The sequence below is a fragment of the Podarcis pityusensis genome (assembly GCF_964106645.2).
Source record: "Podarcis pityusensis genome assembly, chromosome: 1".
Taxonomy (NCBI): domain Eukaryota; kingdom Metazoa; phylum Chordata; class Lepidosauria; order Squamata; family Lacertidae; genus Podarcis; species Podarcis pityusensis.
Window position 1 is genome coordinate 134,226,994 of NC_138028.1, and position 19,066 is coordinate 134,246,059.

The 19,066-nt window shown below is 44.8% G+C and overlaps 2 protein-coding genes across 5 annotated transcripts in view; both read left to right on the forward strand.

Moving 5' to 3' along the window:
- MLPH (melanophilin) overlaps nucleotides 1-8,595 on the forward strand; it is an 82,431-nt gene extending 73,836 nt beyond the window's left edge. For all 3 annotated transcript variants that reach the window (XM_081016916.1, XM_081016915.1, XM_081016917.1), the window contains 2 exons: nucleotides 4,705-4,802; nucleotides 6,029-8,595. In XM_081016916.1, coding sequence (XP_080873042.1) covers nucleotides 4,705-4,802; nucleotides 6,029-6,055 — 125 coding nt within the window. In that variant the 3' untranslated portion in view covers nucleotides 6,056-8,595. The remainder of the gene's footprint in view (nucleotides 1-4,704; nucleotides 4,803-6,028) is intronic.
- A 3,573-nt stretch (nucleotides 8,596-12,168) lies between these two features.
- Nucleotides 12,169-16,552, forward strand: PRLH (prolactin releasing hormone). Of its 2 annotated transcripts, XM_081021613.1 has the most exons (4): nucleotides 12,169-12,581; nucleotides 14,147-14,335; nucleotides 15,327-15,496; nucleotides 16,304-16,552. In XM_081021613.1, exons 2-4 carry the CDS (start codon nucleotides 14,286-14,288, stop codon nucleotides 16,465-16,467), a joined length of 384 nt encoding a protein of 127 aa, XP_080877739.1. In that variant the 5' UTR covers nucleotides 12,169-12,581; nucleotides 14,147-14,285; the 3' UTR covers nucleotides 16,468-16,552. The 2 variants fall into 2 exon arrangements, with proteins under 2 accessions (XP_080877739.1, XP_080877738.1); XM_081021612.1 differs by having other exon boundaries at nucleotides 12,169-14,335.
- Nucleotides 16,553-19,066: the final 2,514 nt, after the last annotated feature.

Consider the following 19,066-nt stretch of genomic DNA (forward strand, 5'->3'; position numbering starts at 1 on the left):
TTTTCTGATTAGAAATCAGACTTCGTGACTTTGTGCAAAGGTTTCTGGCAGAATAGTTCCATCCAAAGGCTGATCTCCAACATAGTTCAAATTGACTCCTCCTCCAGCAATAGGACCTCCTCTTTCTTCTCCTCTTTCAACCTTCCAGGTTGTGCAAATCTGCTCCAGAGGAAGGGGAAATCCCACAGCATGAGGGGAAGTTTGTTCCACTCCTAGACAGATCCAGTTAAGTGTCACCCAAAGCATTTATTTGCTGCCACAGCAAGAATAAATGTAGAAATCCAAGTAGCTAAATAATGAACACTTGTACCAGCCCTCTGGTACCATGTTTCAAGTTGCTGATTTAAACAGCTGCAGCAAAATCTTTCCCCCTCCATTTGCAGAATAGTTCAACTGTTTCATACTTCAGACCCAAAGACTTCAAACTACTTCATGTTCAGGTGTTTACTTCTTAAAATATACATGCAGAATCCATGGAAACGAGGTCCCAATTATTGTCCGTGCAAATATGCTGGCACAAGTTCTATATCTGGGCACCATTGATGCCCAAGGTGAGGCATATGTGCCCAAGGTCAAGAAGTGTTGTCAGAATATGTCCCAGACCACTTGAGTTCTTCTATGGCAGAGTTGCTTTTGTTCATGACTGCATGGTAGATCCCTGTGGACGTGTGCCACCAGAAGGGGTGACCTCACAGCTAGTTTTTGGCCAGCTAGGCTTTTGCAACTTGCTAAAAACCAAGTACAGTGGTACCTCGGGGTAAGAACTTAATTCGTTCTGGAGGTCTGCTCTGTACTTGAAACTGTTCTTAATCTGAGGTAACACTTCAGCTAATGGGGCCTCCTGCTGCCGCCGCTCCCGCTGCCCCTGAAGTGTCTGTAACCTGAAGCGTCTGTAACCTGTGGTACCACTGTATAACTCTTTCAGAACAAGGGGAAACTTTTTTGTGTGTCAAAGCTCATTTTAAAATGACTGGGTGTTTCTTGTTTTGGTCATCGTTACAGTACTCTTTTATGCTATGAATTGTATGTGATTTTTTTTTTGTGGTGGATAATAATAATAATAATAATAATAATAATTTATTATTTGTACCCCGCCCATCTGGCTGGGTTTCCCCAGCCGCTCTGGGCGGCTTCCATAGAAACCAAAAAACACTAAAATATCATACATTAAAAACTTCCCTGAACAGGGCTGCCTTAAGATGTCTTCTGAATGTCAGGTAGTTGTTTATCGTTTTGACATCTGATGGGAGGGCGTTCCACAGGGCAGGCGCCACTACCGAAAAGGCCCTCTACCTGGTTCCCTGTAGCTTTGCTTCTCGCAATGAGGGAACCGCCAGAAGGCCCTCGGCGCTGGACCTCAGCGTCCGGGCAGAACGATGGGGGTGGAGACGCTCCTTCAGGTATACTGGGCCGAGGCCGTTTAGGGCTTTAAAGGTCAACACCAGCACTTTGAATTGTGCTTGGAAACGTACTGGGAGCCAATGTAGGTCTTTCAAGACCGGTGTTATGTGGTCTCGGCGGCCACCCCCAGTCACCAGTCTATCTGCCGCATTCTGGATTAATTGCAGTTTCTGGGTCACCCCCAAACGTAGCCCCACATAGAGCGCGTTGCAGTAGTCCAAGCGGGAGATAACTAGAGCATGCACCACTCTGGCGAGACAGTCCGCAGGCAGGTAGGGTCTCAGCCTGCGTACCAGGTGGAGTTGGTAGACAGCTGCCCTGGATACAGAATTGACCTGCACCTCCATGGACAGCTGTGAGTCCAAAATGACTCCCAGGCTGCGCACCTGGTCCTTCAGGGGCACAGTTACCCCATTCAGGACCAGGGAGTCCTCCACACCAGCCCGCCCCCTGTCCCCCAAAAACAGTACTTCTTTCTTGTCAGGATTCAACTTCAATCCATTAGCCGCCATCCATCCTCCAACCGCCTCCAGGCACTCACACAGGACCTTCACCGCCTTCACTGGTTCTGATTTGAAAGAGAGGTAGAGCTGGGTATCATCTGCATATTGATGGACACCCAGTCCAAACCCCCTGATGATCTCTCCCAGCGGCTTCATATAGATGTTAAAAAGCATGGGGGAGAGGACGGAACCCTGAGGCACCCCACAATAATTGGCTATATTAAGGAGTTTCATGGTTTAACATGTTGATGTGGGTTTTAATTGTACTTTTGTGGTTTTATGTTGTAAGTCACTTGGAATACTTCTGCAGATAGACAGACGAGCAGGTAGAGTCCCCCAACATCTGCAACAAGAGTGCAGTTTGTCAGTTCTTGTACTGGTCAACCAGAATAGTCCCATTTTCCCTTGTGAGCAGTTTGGAGTGTCATCCTCAAGGAATGCCTGGACTTGGCTGCAGGTGGTTCCATTTCACCAGAAAACTGCCTGATCATCACACAACATATGTTCTCTCACCGTTGTAGTTCCATGAAGGTTCAGGAGTTTGCAACTAGAGCTCAGAAGTGGGGTTGTGTTCTTGCAAGCATAGTCTTTGCCTGAATGATTCTTATGGTAATAGCATAATGTCATAAGCCCAGTCTGGGCTAGCAAGCAAAAATGTTATGCCACTCACTCTGAGTCATCCATAGTACACTGAAATCTTGTCCTGCTGTTTTATTTACATGTGCCAGATTCACCCTACAGCAGAAATAGGCATGCTTTTTTAAAAAAAGATGGGACTTTGCAAATTTGGCCAGTGCAGTTTTTGAAGTCCTATCTTTGCCCATGTGTAGCACAGACTAGTGGATTGATTACTGGACAGTGTCATGAAAAGTGTGGGTTCAGTGTAGTTAACTAGTGTGTTGGGCTTAAAACAAGTCGATCTGGGATTAAATCCCCACTTAGCCATGAAGGGACGTGGGTGGCGCTGTGGGTAAACCACAGAGCCTAGGACTTGCCGATCACAAGGTTGGCGGTTCGAATCCCCGCGACGGGGTGAGCTCCCGTTGCTCGGTCTCTGCTCCTGCCAACCTAGCAGTTTGAAAGCACAAAAGTGCAAGCAGATAAATAGGTACCGCTCCTGCGGGAAGGTAAATGGCGTTTCCATGCGCTGCTCTGGTTCTCCAGAAGCGGCTTAGTCATGCTGGCCACATGACCCGAAAGCTGTACGCCAGCTCCCTCAGCTAATAAAGTGAGATGAGCGCTGCAACCCCAGAGTCGGCCACGACTGGACTTAATGGTCAGGGGTCCCTTTACCTTTACCTTTAGCCATGAAGCCACCAAGAGATGACAGACCTTCTCTCAGCCAGACCTCCCTCAAAGTGGGGGATGGGTAAGTCTCAGCATCATTGTTCATGAAAGGGGAATGAAGTCTTCTCTCACTGGACTAGTCTGAGGTTTGAAGTGTTGCTATGTCCTCTGAATCTTAGAAACAGCCACTTATAAACGGGTTCAGCTGTTTCCTTCATTAGGTTTCACAGACAATTAGATTTGATCCATAGTCATTTACACCCGGTCATAAGAGAATGTAAAATGTTAACCACATTGAGTGGTACTCTGGCCTGGTATAAATAACTTCATGCGGTATAAATTGCTATATAAATGTGTCCTGAAATGCTGCCAGCAAGATACATTTTGTGCCCATGTTGTGTCATTCTCCACACCCTGAAATGCCAGCCAGCTCCAAGCTACAGAAACCAAGTCATCTGTGTCCCTCTTTAGCTTGTGCCTGAACTCACTGTGCTCAAAAAAATATTAAGAGCTGATGCATTGAGCTACGAATTGGGGAGTCCTTGCTTCACATCTTACCTCTGCCATGAACCGAGGTGGCCTCAGGAAAGAGACCTTCCTCTCACTCAGCCCCCCCCCCCCAATATGGCAGGAGTCATTCTCACATCACAGAACTGTTCCAAAGATGACAGCAAGATAATGCTTATGAAGCACTTGGCAGCACTGTGCACAGGCTACATGTTAAAATATTTGTATCGGTAATGGAGGGCCACAAAAAGAATTCCAGTGTTGATAAGAGCGAGCGTCTGAAAATGAATAGGAAGTCACAGACTAGTTCAGCTTAGTGTCCTGTGACTAGGGATGGGGAAATCTACCCATCTCGCTTTCCTCCTGTTTCTCATTTTTCCAGGCTTAAGTTCAGTTCTCCTTATTTCCTTATTTCCACACCAGTTTGCAGTTTACCGTATTTATTTTTAAGTCCTCATGAAAATTCATCAGTATTTTAATTTTCAGATTTCTCCTTCCATTACATATTTTTGTGTGCCACCTTACCTAGCATACACACTTTTTGCAAAACAATTTCCCTAATATTTTGCATGTTATTTTCTAAAATATGCATGATTACGCACACCATGTCCCAGTAGGTGCATTTTTTTCACATTACTTGGCTGGAGAACTGCAAGATTCAGAGAAGGGCAAACTTCAAAAGATGGCTGTTCCAATCCATTCCATTCACTTGCTTTTGGGGAAAATGCAAATTTGGTACTTTCCCTTTTAAATGTGGACTGAATCGGACTTCCCCCCCCCCCCCACTCCCTGTGACTGAATAGACCATGAATCACTCAGTCAGCAAAACTTCTGAATGATGGAGATGTGGAGAAAGCCATCTGACCTGTATGGATAAATGGGCTCCCAGATAGGCCTCCTGTATTCCAACACCTCAAAGGCTTCCTCTCCAAGCAGATGGTTCTAGAAAAAGCAAAACAGTCAGTCGCAATGTCCTAACAAATGCCTCTGCCTTCCATTTTTCAAGACAATGCTGAATCATTTGCTCGAAACTCCAATTACAGAGGATCTTTGACACAGCGAAATCCAAATGGAAGAAGCAGGAAAGCAGATCACATCTTTGCGGCAAGTATTCAGAATCCAGCTCATTGCCCTTCTATAAGCTGAAAGGTAGTAGACTAGCCAGGGACAGCAGAGAGGAGTTAGTGCAGGCCACCCCAAATCGAGATGCAGAAGGAAAACAGAGTTTTGTTTCTTGATCAGAGATTATAAGTATGTAGGCAATTCAAAATGGAAGAGCTACAATCTTTCATGAGTCCAACTCCTGTTAATACGAGAACATGCATATCCTTGAATTATGCACAACTCCTTATCAGACATAAAACCTCAGCGCCTAGGACTTGCCGATCGCATGGTCAGCGGTTTGAATCCTCGCGGCAGGGTGTGCTCCCGTCTTTCGGTCCCAGCTCCTTCCCACCTAGCAGTTTGAAAGCACCCCTAAGTGCAAGTAGATAAATAGGTACCGCTTTATAGCGGGAAGGTAAACGGCGTTTCCGTGTGCTGTGCTGGTGCTGGCTCGCCAGAGCAGCTTCGTTATGCTGGCCACGTGACCCAGAAGTGTCTCCGGACAGCGCTGGCCCCCGGCCTCTTAAGTGAGATGGGCGCACAACCCTAGAGTCGGACACGACTGGCCCGTACGGGCAGGGGTACCTTTACCTTTTACCTTATCAGACATTAGACAGAATGAAAAGCAGCTGATTAGAAATTTCACAAAATGAAAGTACCATGACTTTTGGTGACAGCCATATAATTGCCCAAACGTTTTGTCCTTGACATGAGTGCATTGCTGGGTTCTGCTTTAACCCTTTAACTGTCTTAGTATGGTTCCTTACATTGCCTTGGGGTGCTTCCAAGACAAGAAAGATAGCATTGTGGATATCTTTTTTGCTATAACTTTATTAGTGGTAGAACCCTGTTCTGTGAAAAGGGTGCATACAGGCGACTCTCCATTTAGGTGGGGTTACATTCAAACCCCTGTGCACATCAGTGAAATTGCATAAAATGGGGAATCGCCTGTATCAGCTCAGCAATTGCACAGGGAGGAAGTTTCCCCTCATGTCAGCTGTGTAAGCCCCACTGTCCCTCTGGACTCACGTGAGCTGAAGGGACGACAGGGCCTGCACAGCTAACCAGAACAGCTTACCACCCTGTTTTGTCCCTGCTCACTGAGTATCTCTGAAATGACCACCTTCACACCCTGCAAACAGTGAAATGGGGAATGTGGGTGAACAATTTTGGCCCATCCTCATTGATACCAGAAGGGTTCTCATCAATGTTTTGATACTTTACAGAAGCCTGTGATGACCCATCGCTCTTGAACAGAATGAAGTCTTCTAAGACCTCAACTCAAGATTTCATCCCTTCATTCTATTTTCTTTCTTTTCTTCTTTCCATCTGTTCACCTGCAGTGCTAGATCTACACATTTTCCTTCAGGGGTCAAAAGCCTGCACTGCTCCCTCCCTTTGCCTGAGTCAGGAAACAGGAAAGAAGCAGGTTGGAAAAGAATTCTCTGGGCAACATCCCTTTGAAATTTGGTTCCTACATTCATACTAAGAGCCCAACTTAGTAAAAGGAATTTCTGTTCTAGGATTGACTTAATTACCTGCCCACATCTATTGAACAGGACTCATAGCTAAAATGTTTTTTCTTCATGCACTGCTAAAGTATGCGTCCATATTCTGATCATTTGGGCTGGTGAATTAAAGTCATGTCATGCAGGTTTCAGTGGTCAGCACTTCACAGTGCCCTGCAGTAATCAGGAGGGTTTTTTCAAGGGTCTGGAATATGGAACCAGAAGGCAGAATGCTGGGCTTTCATCCTTAGCTGCCTTTCAGTATCAGATGATACAGAACCCCCAGAACAGCACGCAGAGGAGAGGGGGAACATTCTGTCTGGCAAGCCAAAGTGCTTGCTCTGATGGAACGTTTGATCGCCTTAGTGCAACGTGGGATTCTTCCCCAAGTGTCCTGTGGTTCCTTGAAGACTAACAAATTTACTATGGCATCGTAAATGAACTAGAGCCCATTTTGGAGCCCCATGGCAACGCAGGGCACAAGGAGAGCCTTGCTAGACCAAACCATTTCCCACAGTGGCCAACCAGATGCTCATGGGAAGTCCACCAAAGAGAGCAGGAGCAGCACAGTCCTCTGACCCTCTTCCTCCCCAGTGACTTACACCACAAACACATAGGTTTTTGTCAGCCTTCAAGGTTCACAGAACTCTTTGTTGGTTTTGGCATGCCAACGTCTTGCAGCTCTGCCTCGTTCTGGAATATATTAGGGCTCTGGTGCTTAGCCAGGAGTGCAGGCCGTGGTTGCACAGGCATTAATCAGAGAGGCTTTCTGCTCAAATTTCTCCATGCAAGGCATCTGCCTCTTCAGAGTTGCAGAAATGGTCTGTGCATTTTAAAAAAGTTATGGGGTGGGGGAGAGAGAGATGAGAAACCAAAATGGCAGGAAGTAAAATGGCAGAAACAGTGGAGCAACCATGGCAGAGTGGAAGGTCAGGACTTTTCAAGGTCTGGTCCCTGGTACCTCATAGACAATACTGGGCAGAGCAGAGGCAAAGATGCTTGTATGATCATGCCATTCCTTCCATGTTATAGTAGCATGTGTCTTTGCAGAGCTTTAGGTGGATAAAGAGCAGGCTTATGAGTAACAGAGCTTAAATGAGATATGAAAAGAATCCCCTATTCCATATGCTCTAGCAGAGGAATGCAAAATTCTTTCTCCTATTTCTGATAAGCACATTAAGTAGAGGCTCAAGGAAGCACATCTGAATTGCTGCTGAAGGCCAAACATTACAATAGGCAGATACGCTCACAGTTGCAGACCTGACTTCTTCCCTCTGCAAGTTGTCATGATAAATAAGTGATAGGATAGTTAGCTTTCAAGCCTGATTTCAGCTTACTTCTGAGTTGTATAGAATTGTACTGTCTTCTTCAGGTATCCTTTGAATCCTCCTCAGGATAAATCAAATGTTATGACAAACTTGCAAATTTATCCCCAAAGAAATTGGTACCGTGAGCCAAATGACACAATTACATTTCACCCTCACGTAGTCCATCTGGAGTTTCTGTTAAAGTGCATCAAATTCCACATTCGATTCATTTCCATTTTTATTTCTTTTCTTTTACTAAAATCCAAACCTTTTTTTTTTTTTTTTTTAACACAACCATACAGTGTCATCCTGAATGTCCAGGATTTATATGGCACCACTCCTATATGACTGGCACTCAGACACATGGAGATACAGGAATGCAATTTTTACCACACTGAGGGGTATACAAAGGACCCTTAAAATGTGTGCACCTGCCTCCTTTGCTTGTAAAGCTTTGCCCTATGAACAAAGCACAGAAAGCGCCAAAGGCTCCTGCTAAGACAGCTCACTGCATCGCTGGCAGGAATCCTCTTATGCTAGGAAGCATTTCCCCCTTGCAGCAGCACCCAGAAATGTGTCTCATTTGCCATCAGCCTTCTAAGTGTCCCACATCCTCTCCAGTGATGTCCATTAGTTTCATGATGCAATCAAAGGCAGAAGTGCGTGCTGCCTTTAGTTCCACGGTTCTTTACCCCAGGGCTATTTTTATCAGATAACGTAGCTGTTGCGCAAAGGACCAGTGGAAGGCGGGGGCAGCAATGACGACCCCCAACCAAAGGCTCCTCACAACTGCTTTACCCATTTAAAGAGAAGCCCTCGGGACAAAAGATGTAAAGAGCATCGCCTCATGTCTCCTTTTGGCCTAAGATAAAACATAGTCATTCTGCTCATCTAAGCCATTGACCTCTATCCATGTATCTATCATATGTATATGCTAAATCATACAATAAACACTGGCATTGTGTTCCTATTAAGAAATGTTTCCTGCAGTATCTTTTTTTTCCTTCCTGATTTCTGGAGGGAGATGGGGAGGGGAGGGCACTTCATGCCTACCAGCTCACACTTACGCCTTAACCAGCTAGTGCTAATAATGTCTTATTAGTAATAAAAAAAAATTAATAAAGGAAACAAAGTTTTGATGCCAAATTGGAAAATGAAGAAATCAGGTAGTGAGAAATATAGTACACCATCCCTTTATATTTCCATCTTGCTTACCACACAGGAGGAAATTATTTCAGGTAGCAGACCGAATACTGTCCAAATCTGATTTGTGAGATTTTGAACCACAGAAGGTTTGTTGTCAAACACAGGTCTTTTAAGCAAAGTAATATACTTTATATTCTTGAATGGAAAGGCTTGATAGTTTATCAGCGCACAAAACAAAAGAGGCATTTTGTCATAGGTTTTCAGGCCAGCCTACAATGCTATGTAATTCCTAGCATTTCAAAATGGGATGGTGTAAACCTAATAGTGGAAGAGGCTAGGGACTTCCTGAAAAGCCAAGGCTGCATGGGCTGTGCCTTTAAAAGAGTTGTTGCTTCATTACAATTCTTTGCTTGTGTTTGGATGATCTGACATTCCAAGGATGTCTCAGAGAAGATTGGTGCAGTGGGATAAAATTGAGATTCTGCCTTATCTCCTGGAAGTGAATCATATCCAGTCATTTCAGGACTTGTCTAAGTTTCTGCACAAAAGTTTTATTTGCTGGAATGCCACTAGAAAATCCTCCCAAGAATCCTTTTTATCTTCTTTTTTTAAAAAAGCACTGGGCATTGCCATTAAGGTGGTGTGCATGTGCCGTATCTTGTGATCTATTATGTGGGGAAGGGCTTACCTGCACACACACCCCCAATATATTATTCAAGTTGACACCCCTGGAGCCATTGACAGCTAGGGCTGGCAATCTTAAGTTCAGTTCTTCGCATTTCCACAGCAATTCATGATTTTTTTCTCTTTTTTAAAAAATACCTTGAGAAAATTCATCAGGATTTCGGTACAAATTTATCCTCCAGCACATTGCTTTGTATTTTTCTTATGCAATTTCCCCTATTGTGCACATTTTGTAAAGCAGTTTCCTCATACAAGCATATTTTTGTATGTTGCCTCCACTGATATATGCATTTTTACAGTGGTGGACTCTGGGCTCTCGGAATGGTGCCGCCGTGTGCAATGCTAGAATTCAGCTTCGCTGCCTCTTGGGCTCCATTCTACAGCATTGTAGGGGCTCCCTCTGCAAAGTGGCCGGTTACACTACCCTAAAACTGCACTACCCTAAAACTGCCTCTGATTTTTGTGCACAGCATATACATTTTTGCCCTCATAACTTGGCTAGAGAATTCTACTGCAAAATCTGAAGAAGGGTAACTGTTTTTTGGTTTACTTCCTCACCCCCCCCCCAAAGTGCAAACCTGGCAGGTTCACTTTTAAATGCAAACTGAATCCAATTTCTCCTCCACCCCTATAGACAGCTCTTGTGGCTGCTTTGCCTGACCCCCAATATCACTGCTTTCCAGGCCAACTCAGTCTTGCTCCTAGCTGCTCTGGGTAGGGATAAATAAAAGTACCTTTAGTGCCTTTCAAACCAATTTTTGGAAAATCAGGTGCTGCTTTTGGATAAAATAGTATATTTTGAAATGCCTTGGTTAGTTAATTCTGGTATGTTGACACATACATTGCCTGTCCAATCCTTGACACATTACCCTTTTATCTAAAAGTCCCATGTGGGAAACTCGCTATTTGCTTGAAGTCCAGAAGAAGACCTTCATTACTGGGCAGAGAATATTATGTTTCCTAGTTGCAGCTGCAACCCGCTAGAGAGAGAATAGCTTGATGTACTGTTTGCTCCAGACAACAACCTAAACATTAGCATATGGTTATGGTAAACATCCCCGCAATTCTCTGTGCTCAAAGAGGCCCCCACTGCAACACAGCTAATACAAAACACAAACACCACAAATCCTAAAAACCTAACTTTCATGTCTTATGTAGTACTAAAAACTAAACACGACAGACCTTGGCAATCAAAATCTAAAGTATCCTGAAACCACAAAACACAACTTTGCAAATAGTGGAGAGTTTGTCCAAATGAATCCCAATCATGCAACTATAACAAAAATGCCACTGAAGTATAATTTATGGGTCTGAAGCAAGCTCCCAGACTTCCCTGTGCAAAACTTGGATTTGGAGACACCCTCAGGTCTCTCTGTTTTCACTGAGACAATTATGGTACCAGAGATCAGGCCATCCCAGCTCCCCTCCTGTCCTAGGTATCATAGCAGCCACAGGTTTATATTACAGACTAGTGTTCCTTAACCATTTAAACTACGTGTTGTTCTCATCATCTGTCAGCCATCAGAAAAAAAGATGCAACATAAATACACTTTTCACTCATACAGCACAAAAACTTACAGCCTGAGGTGGATAATTATCCACTCCCAAGAATGTTATTCCCTCTGGGCCAGAATTAAACAGGGATAGGGTAAATTTGTGCTTCCACTCCAGTAAGTTTTTGCAGAACCAGGAATAAATCCATTGTGTGGCACCAAAACTCTGGAAACCCATGATTCCATAGTGAACACACACACACACACACACACACACACACACACACACACACCCTGTAGGTGCACATGCAACTACCAGGCCAGAGAGGAATGGCTGCTTGCATCTTTATATAAGAGGCAAAGAGAGGCAGGATGCAAGCAGTGGGTGGTTTGCTGTGCTGCGCACCCCATGGCTGAAGATCAGCCCAGAAGAAGAATGGAGAAAAGATGGCCTCCCCCTCTTCTGATCTCTTTCAGTGCATGCATTGAAATGTAATGGATCATGCTCATGGTTTCCATTGTATTTACAGTGACATGGGAAGCGAACCCTACCATGCAGAGAGGAGCCCAGAAACGGCACGATAGATTTTGTTGTATAATTCCTCTCCCCTCTTGATAGGAATCCCCACAGTTCAATGTAGGGAGTTCTGCAGGCCACAGTCATGTATTCCAAGTTCCTGAGAATGAGGGTCTCTGGCTATACCTCCCATCTGCCAATACACTCCTATTGCCTGTTTCTCAGTGGAGTACAAAACAATTTCAAACCATTTTAGATGTGGGTGTTTTTAATCCCTGTTAAAATGTTTTGCTTTATGGTTAATTTATTTACTTTTGCTACTTTGCTGTTTGCCATCCTTGGCTCCTTTGGAATGAAGGCTGAGATAGAAATTTCATCATCACCATCATCAACATCAAGACAAACTGGAACAAAATAATTACACATTTGATTCCAGCATTGCAAGGGGTTGGACTGAATGATCCTTGTGGTCCCTTCCAGCTCTACAAAGCTATGATTCTATGAAAACAAACAAGGTGTACAAATGCATTCATGCAATTTTGCCCAACTTATTCTAGTTAATCAATGTGAACTAAGTGGTCACACAATATATGGAAGATGACATAGTACACAAAGGCAATTCATTGGCAATGGTCTCCATGTGGACAGAAGGAAGGAACGGGGGGGGGGGGGAGCTTTGAACATTTGCAGTTTAATCTTGGAGTACTGGTTTTTAGGCTGCAGTCATATAAAATGTAATGTGGTGCAGTGCACATACACATTCTCACCTGGGAGAAAGTCTGCTTGAACGTGGTGGGATTTACACCAGAGTAGGCATGCTTAGGATTGCCCTGTTAATAACCAAATATGCATTTTGGGTTATTAGAGTACTATACAAAAGCTGAATTCTCAGGTGCAATATAATATGAAGAAGGACCCATCTTTTGCAGCCCATAACATAAGTTGTTATGGGATGATGGGAGGATTATGCTGAGATGCCTTGTTCCAGTCTTGATGATGTCACAGGCAGCCATACATAGACAAAGGGACAGCATAAAAAGGAATAGAGCGACCACCGGCTCTCACCGCGTCACTCACTGAAAAGAGAGCGGAGCAGTGCCACTCTCCGTCACTCTAGGAAAAAAGTAAGTATTCCTCTTCAGTTCTGCTTTTCATTGCCTGTTTCAGAAAAAAGTCGGGATGAGTGAGACTAAATAGAAGGCATGCTTTGTGTGGCACCTGTAGCCTCATCAAATAAATTTGGGGAGCGGTCTGAGTAAAATGGCTTTCCATCCCATGCCCACCGTGAGCATTTTCTAACTTTGCTGCTTTGTTGTGTGTATGTGGGCTTGTAATTTCATTTTAAAGTGATAATGGCTTGCTAGGGTAATAAAAACCAAAGGGGTTTCTAGCTAGATCTTCTAACAGCTTACTTTTATTTTCTGAAACCAAAGCTCAGGTATCCCCTTTTTGAGATAAACTAGTGCTGCTCCCAGTAAAACAAAAGAAACAGTAGATGATGCAGTTCAATAATTTAGGATTTTTAAGATTTTCAAGAATAAAATTGTCACTGCAATTATTTTAGGTATATAGCCTAAGATATTGACATAAATGACAATCCACTGGGAGGCAATTATTATGCCAGCTTTCCAGTTGGGAAACTGAGGCTGGGAAGCAGCAAGTGACCCAAAGCCAGTGTGTGAGTTCCATGTCTAAGCTGTGGTTTGATTCAACCTTATTTCCATTTAGGCTTGCTGGTTTTCAGAATGAACAGTTTGCAATGTATTTTGCAGCCAATAAATACAACAACATGGTTGCTTTTGGCGAGAAGCCTTTAAAGGTCAGGCTATTATGTGAGGATAAACAGGAAATGTGCCAAAATGCATCAGGACTTGGGGAAAGATGCCCCTAGTTCAGCAGGTGTGGTCAGCACATAGGAAAGAAGTTTCCAGACCCAGGAGAGGACCCCTGCGCAACAAGTATGATGCTTAGAAATGGTAGAAAGCGTTGTGCTTTCTGTTGGGTCAAGGCTGCACACAGATCAGTTTTCACAGACCCGACTCCCTGTGCTTCCCTGCAACTGAAATCTGCACAGTGGCTCACAATTCCAATCAAATGTTAGCTGAAATGTCTTACCAGTTTAATTTGTATGATAAGTGCTGGGCATTTTTTAAAATTTGGCTACAGTTATCCTGACTACAGTCCTGCAAAACAAATGCATATACATGTGTATATGTGGGAGAAGAGCTTCACACACACAGCCGGAAGTGCCTTTGAACTTTCTGCCTCAGCTTTTTGCACAGCTGAACAGGCGAGCAAACTTTAAACTTGTAAGAGTTTCATCAAGGTGCTGGAGCCATTGCAGTAGAAGTTTCAGAAGCATCTCCAGCTCTGCACAGAGTTCTCCCCTTGCACTTTCATGCCATGCTGTAGGACAGCAGCTCTAACTATGAGCCAGGGCACGTCTGTTTTCTTTCTCTCACCAACAAAGGATTCAGGGAGAGACATAGCAAGAAAAATTGCAGACACCCTGAGAGTTAAAACAATTCTGGTTCCTTTTCAAAACACAAATTTACCTTAAGTTCTTTTACTTAAAGACTGCTAGAGAATGATGGCAGTTGTTCTTCCAAAGGTGAAAAACAACTTTTATTAGCTAACAGGCTAATGTAGAGTGAAGGTTAAAATGTCCACATTTTGAAATACTAAATAGGAAATATTGAAAGTAAACAAGGGGCACCCCAATCCAAATATGTGCGTGTGCACACTGCAGCTGCCCCTCTCCTTTGCCTGCGTCACAACTATGATGTTACATGTGTACATGAGGACTTCGTTCACACAGGAGACCTTTCATGGTTATGCCTCCCGAATCTTCCTCAGAGTTACCTGTCGGCACCAGAAGGTGATGCTTGATAGGATTTGCTTGTGCTGTATGTTGTTGTCTTCTCCCCTCAACTACTTCTTCACCACCCTCCAGATGTTCTGGAAAGCTGAGGTCCTTTGCGGAGGCTTTTGTCTCCATGTTGTGTGTGTGTGTGTGTGTGTAACTCTCTTCTTCTGCTGAGGCTTCCCACCTAACAACTTGAGAGCTTCTGATCCCGGCCTATAGGACCAAGTAAATCATTTACTTATTTTCATTTTATCGTACTTACTCTCCAAAGAGCTCCAGGCAGAGCCAGGGACTGGCTCTCTTTGCCTGAGAGGGATTTGAACATAGGATAGGGCTTCCCACTTTAAACATGTGATGGACTGGGATGTGTAGAGTCGATTTCAGCTTCTGCTGGAGAATTGACAGACTTCTGGGTGATGCCTTTTTTAAAAGAGAGAGCGAGCCCATATTCTTCCTGGATGTCTCGATCAGGTATTGTCTCAATCAGATATGTATGGATAGACAAGGATATTCATTTTCATTCACATTCTCCCTCCCCAACCCCAACCCCCCCCCCCCCACAGACAGAGAGGATTTAGGCATAAAAAGCACCAAATCATGGAAAAAGTAGAAAATTTATTTTAAAAAAATACTCTGTTATGAGCAGAGTGCACTGCATTGTCAGAGACCCAGACTGCATGAGGAATGCTACTCAAATTCAAGCTCAGGGATGGTGAGGGACTGAGGACAACCTGCTCATGAAGACTTGAGGACGGGACTTGCATGTGCTCACTTTGAGCCTTTGCATGTTCAGGCAAATACCTGAATACAGCTGAATACCCTTCCCTTCCCTTCCCTTCCCTTCCCTTTTCACATCCCCCACTAATAGTTCTTGAAATGAAAGTTGCAAACCTGTTGTGCATGTTGTAGAGTTTTGTGTTACTGCTGTCGCTCATCCTGAAGCGCACTTTTGAAGGGCACTTCCCTTGCCTGAAACTGATAGACCTTTCCCTTGTGACTGCAGTTGGGGCCCGAGCTTCACCAGGTTCCCCTTACGAGTCACAGAACCTTTGAAGAAGGAAAAGGAAACAGACATGAGGCTCTTCATCATCTGCCTCTTGTGCTTGCTGATGGACTGCCTGCTGCTGCCTGACGCCGAATGCCGAATCCTTGAGCGATCCATGGAAGTCAGAAGTAAGTTCTTGGGGACTGTACGGGGTAGAAGACAAAACTTTTAAAAGCAGCTGTGCTGAAGAGAACCTTTCTGAGGAAGCTGTTTATCACTGTAGCACTGGGAAATGGCCAGTGTCCCCTGCAGTGAGTTAAGGGACATGACAACCACTGATAACTGGATGAGCAGCTAGACCCGAGTGATGGGTGTGCAGCACAATCATCAAACTAGATGAAGTGGAATGTGAACTTTCATAAAGGAGTTCAGCTCAGGATAGGGTTCGCTGATCTGTAACATGCACTTGTGATGAGTCTTGAGGGACTTTGGGAGACAAGAGGAGGGAGCGCCTACAGAAGGTGGAGGGAACCTTTGGACCTCCAACTAGAGGTGGAACATTTTTGGAAGTTTTGAAGCCAGGGAAGAAAAACATTCCCCCTTCCTGTGTCCCCCCCCCCCAGGAAAAGTGGAAATTATTGGTTGGTTTTTCTGATAGCATTCCATATGCATAGAAAGTCACTTTGCTACATGGTGTCCTTCCTTGTGTGCTTCTCTTTCACTCCATTATTCCTGCCACTGCCACTCCTAGCGCACAACCCGCAGGCGTATTAGGCAGGTGTGAAATTAGACAGGTAGAAAAAATGCCATCAGCTCAACAAGGGTAGTCTTGCAAAGAAGCTTTGCTAGTGATGAAAAGCTCACATTGCTTCCCCACAAACAAGTGTGCCAGTGCTTTAGAATATGGCAGATCAATGCCAGGTATTGCGGTGCAGGAGTGGGAAGGACTTATCTTTTTCCTAGGCTCTCAATACCACCTGGGCTTTGCCTTCCAGATCCAGACATTGATCCTTCCTGGTACACGGGGCGAGGGATCCGACCTGTGGGACGGTTTGGCAGAAGGAGAGCAGCTGGAGAGAATGCTCAGAAAAGTGACCACCGGCCCCAGCAAGCCTGCTTCCCCATAGAAGACAGCGATGAGCAGCTGCAAGATGAATGATGCCTCAGAAGTGAACGGTCTCCCATCCCGACAAGAAAGAACATCGCAATCTCTCCAGAGGCCAAATAAAAAATGTTGGACTTTTTGCCCTGTCTCTTTTATGTCTCATGCCAGAGGAGTAGAGTTCAAGAGCAGGGTTTGGCTGAAGAATTTCCTTAGACTATATCTCTCTACGCCCTCACATTGTATTCCTTTTACTGTCAAATTCATTTTCAGATTTCTTGCACCAGTAAAGGCTGTCCCTTTTGTGAACGACTTTAATGTGTTGCAGAACAACTATCCTTAAACTCCACTCCAAAGCACCCATTTGTTGATGATACAAGTTTTTGTTTCATTTACTTGCTTTTATAGTACCAGAGGTGTACATTCTTGGGACTTAAAAAATGTAAGAGAACAGCTCCCTGCTCCCAGGCTCTCATAGCCCAAAATTTAATACAACAGAGTTAACAGAGTAAGGGATGGGGAAGGAGAGTCAGTTGTAAATAAGGAATTAATATGAATTTCTTTTAAATACATACAGACTTTGACCAGTTAAGACCCAGTCAATATCAACACCATCCTGACCTTAACAGGACACCAAATCTAATATATTCCAAACTGAGCATTGAACCGGGCATCATTAGAAACAGTTTCCACAAAGCTCCAATTTGCTCATAGAAAAAAGGTCTGTGTATGGATGTTCAATGCATAACTGCCCCAGGTGCCCCCACTGAGGGGAGTGACAAAATGGTGGGTGGCACTCACCACAGGGCCTACAGCACGCCCGAGCCATGTGTCTCAGGCTCCCGCAGGCTCCACAATGTCTGCTCACTGCCTCCCCCCAGCTGTAGGGCAGCTGAGGCCCCAGCCCATGTGGCACGTCCTGTCCCTATGGGCACTGCGTGCCCCATCCCTATGGGTGTGGCTTGCCCCGCCCCTGGGTGCACCGCTCCAGGTGCCCAAGAGGCTTCCTCCACCGCTGCAAGGCTCCCCATTTTCAAATTTCATGGAGTCTTCAACACTACCTCTAAAATCAGAAAGGTAGACTGCCGAGCATTGGGGTGGGTGGTCCCCTAGCAGAATCCTCTCCTAACTCAAGAACCCAACACTACAGGCAAACACTCAAGTTTAGTGGACTGTTGGACAGGGACCCCGATCATGGAGGTTTAATCTTGACCAATCATGGCAGCACCCATTCTTCCCACCCATCAAGTTGATGCTGCACTGAGAAAGCCTATCAACAAAGCTGAGAGAAGATATTCCCACCCCCAAAGCCACATCTCTGTCATGCAAGTCCGACTGACATCCTCATCTGGGATTAAGTGGCAGAAGGCAATGGTTTTACTATTCACCAACACTGAAGAGAATTATTCACAAGCTTGACAAACTAGAATAATAGAACCATAGAATTGTAGAATTTGAAGGGACTCCAAGGGTGACAGGTGGCCATCCAACCTTAAAAGCCTCCAAGAAAGGAGAGCCCACCACCGCTCATGAAAGTCTGTTCGACTGCTGAACAGCTCTTACTGTCATCATGTTCTTCCTGATGTTTAGTCAGAATCTCCTTTCTTATAATGAAGCCACTGGTTCAGGTCCAGAGAAGGAGAAAAAAAGCTTGATCCATCTTCCATGTGGCAGCCCTTTAGATATTGGAAAATTACTATCTTATCTCTTGCGTGCCCAGGCATCCCCCATAAATAATGAGACCTGTTGTATTTGGGTGAAATCAGACTACACCTTTACTGACTACAGATGTAAGAGGTTTGGCACTGGCACTGGGTAGAACCCCACCCCTTCTAGCCCATCTGCTGGTAGGACCTGGGGAGTGCTGTGACCTAGCCCCCACCAGGGCATCTGGACAGAAGCATCTGCCCTGGATCCCTTTAACAGGATATGCCATTTTCTGTAGGGGAAGGCAGAGTCAACAACCTCTTCTCCAACCAAGACTACGCCTATCCAATGCCTAAACCACCACTCAAGCAAATGCTCACTGCCAAACCACTCACATCTGAAGCCAAGGCCTTAAGCCTCCCACCCGTAAGTCATTTCACACTCCAGACATGTGCACCCATCCTGTTGGAATGAGGCCTCTCAATTGAAAGCGATACCAGGGCACCGAATCACCCAGCTGCCCAGCAGCAGCACCTTGTGTTTTATGGCTCAATTCCCTTTCTTTCTTTCTTTCTTCCTTGCCTTGTTCATGCCTGCCAGCTCATGGTGTTGCCCCTCTGATCACGCCAACACCAACTCTCCAGTAGCTTAGATCCAAGCAGCAACCCTTTGAGATGTAATCAAGTTTAGAGTGATGTGCGTCGGGGCAAACCATCCTAATTTGACATATATGCTCAAGGGATGTGAACTGGCAGTGGCTGACCAGGAATGTGACTCTGGCCCACTTCACTTGTGCCACCGTGGGAAGCAGGTGGCTAGACAGGATAGACCGCTACTTTGGTCTGATCTGGCAGGGATCTTCTCATATTCTTATGAAATGACACAATGCTATTTTTTACTCTTCTGTTTATTCTCTTTATTACATTTGGATACCAAAGAAAAACTATACTATGGAAAGCTTTTACAAATAATTTGGAAGTGTGTGTTGCTTTTATGATTTAGCTGCTCT

Excerpts from the sequence above, each read along its gene's own strand:
- PRLH (XM_081021612.1), top strand. The coding sequence starts at position 14,286 with ATGGTTATGCCTCCCGAATCTTCCTCAGAGTTACCTGTCGGCACCAGA. Across the intron at positions 14,336-15,326 it reads TTACCTGTCGGCACCAGAAG|TTGGGGCCCGAGCTTCACCA; the intron begins GTGATGCTTGAT and ends TTGTGACTGCAG. Across the intron at positions 15,497-16,303 it reads GCGATCCATGGAAGTCAGAA|ATCCAGACATTGATCCTTCC; the intron begins GTAAGTTCTTGG and ends TTTGCCTTCCAG.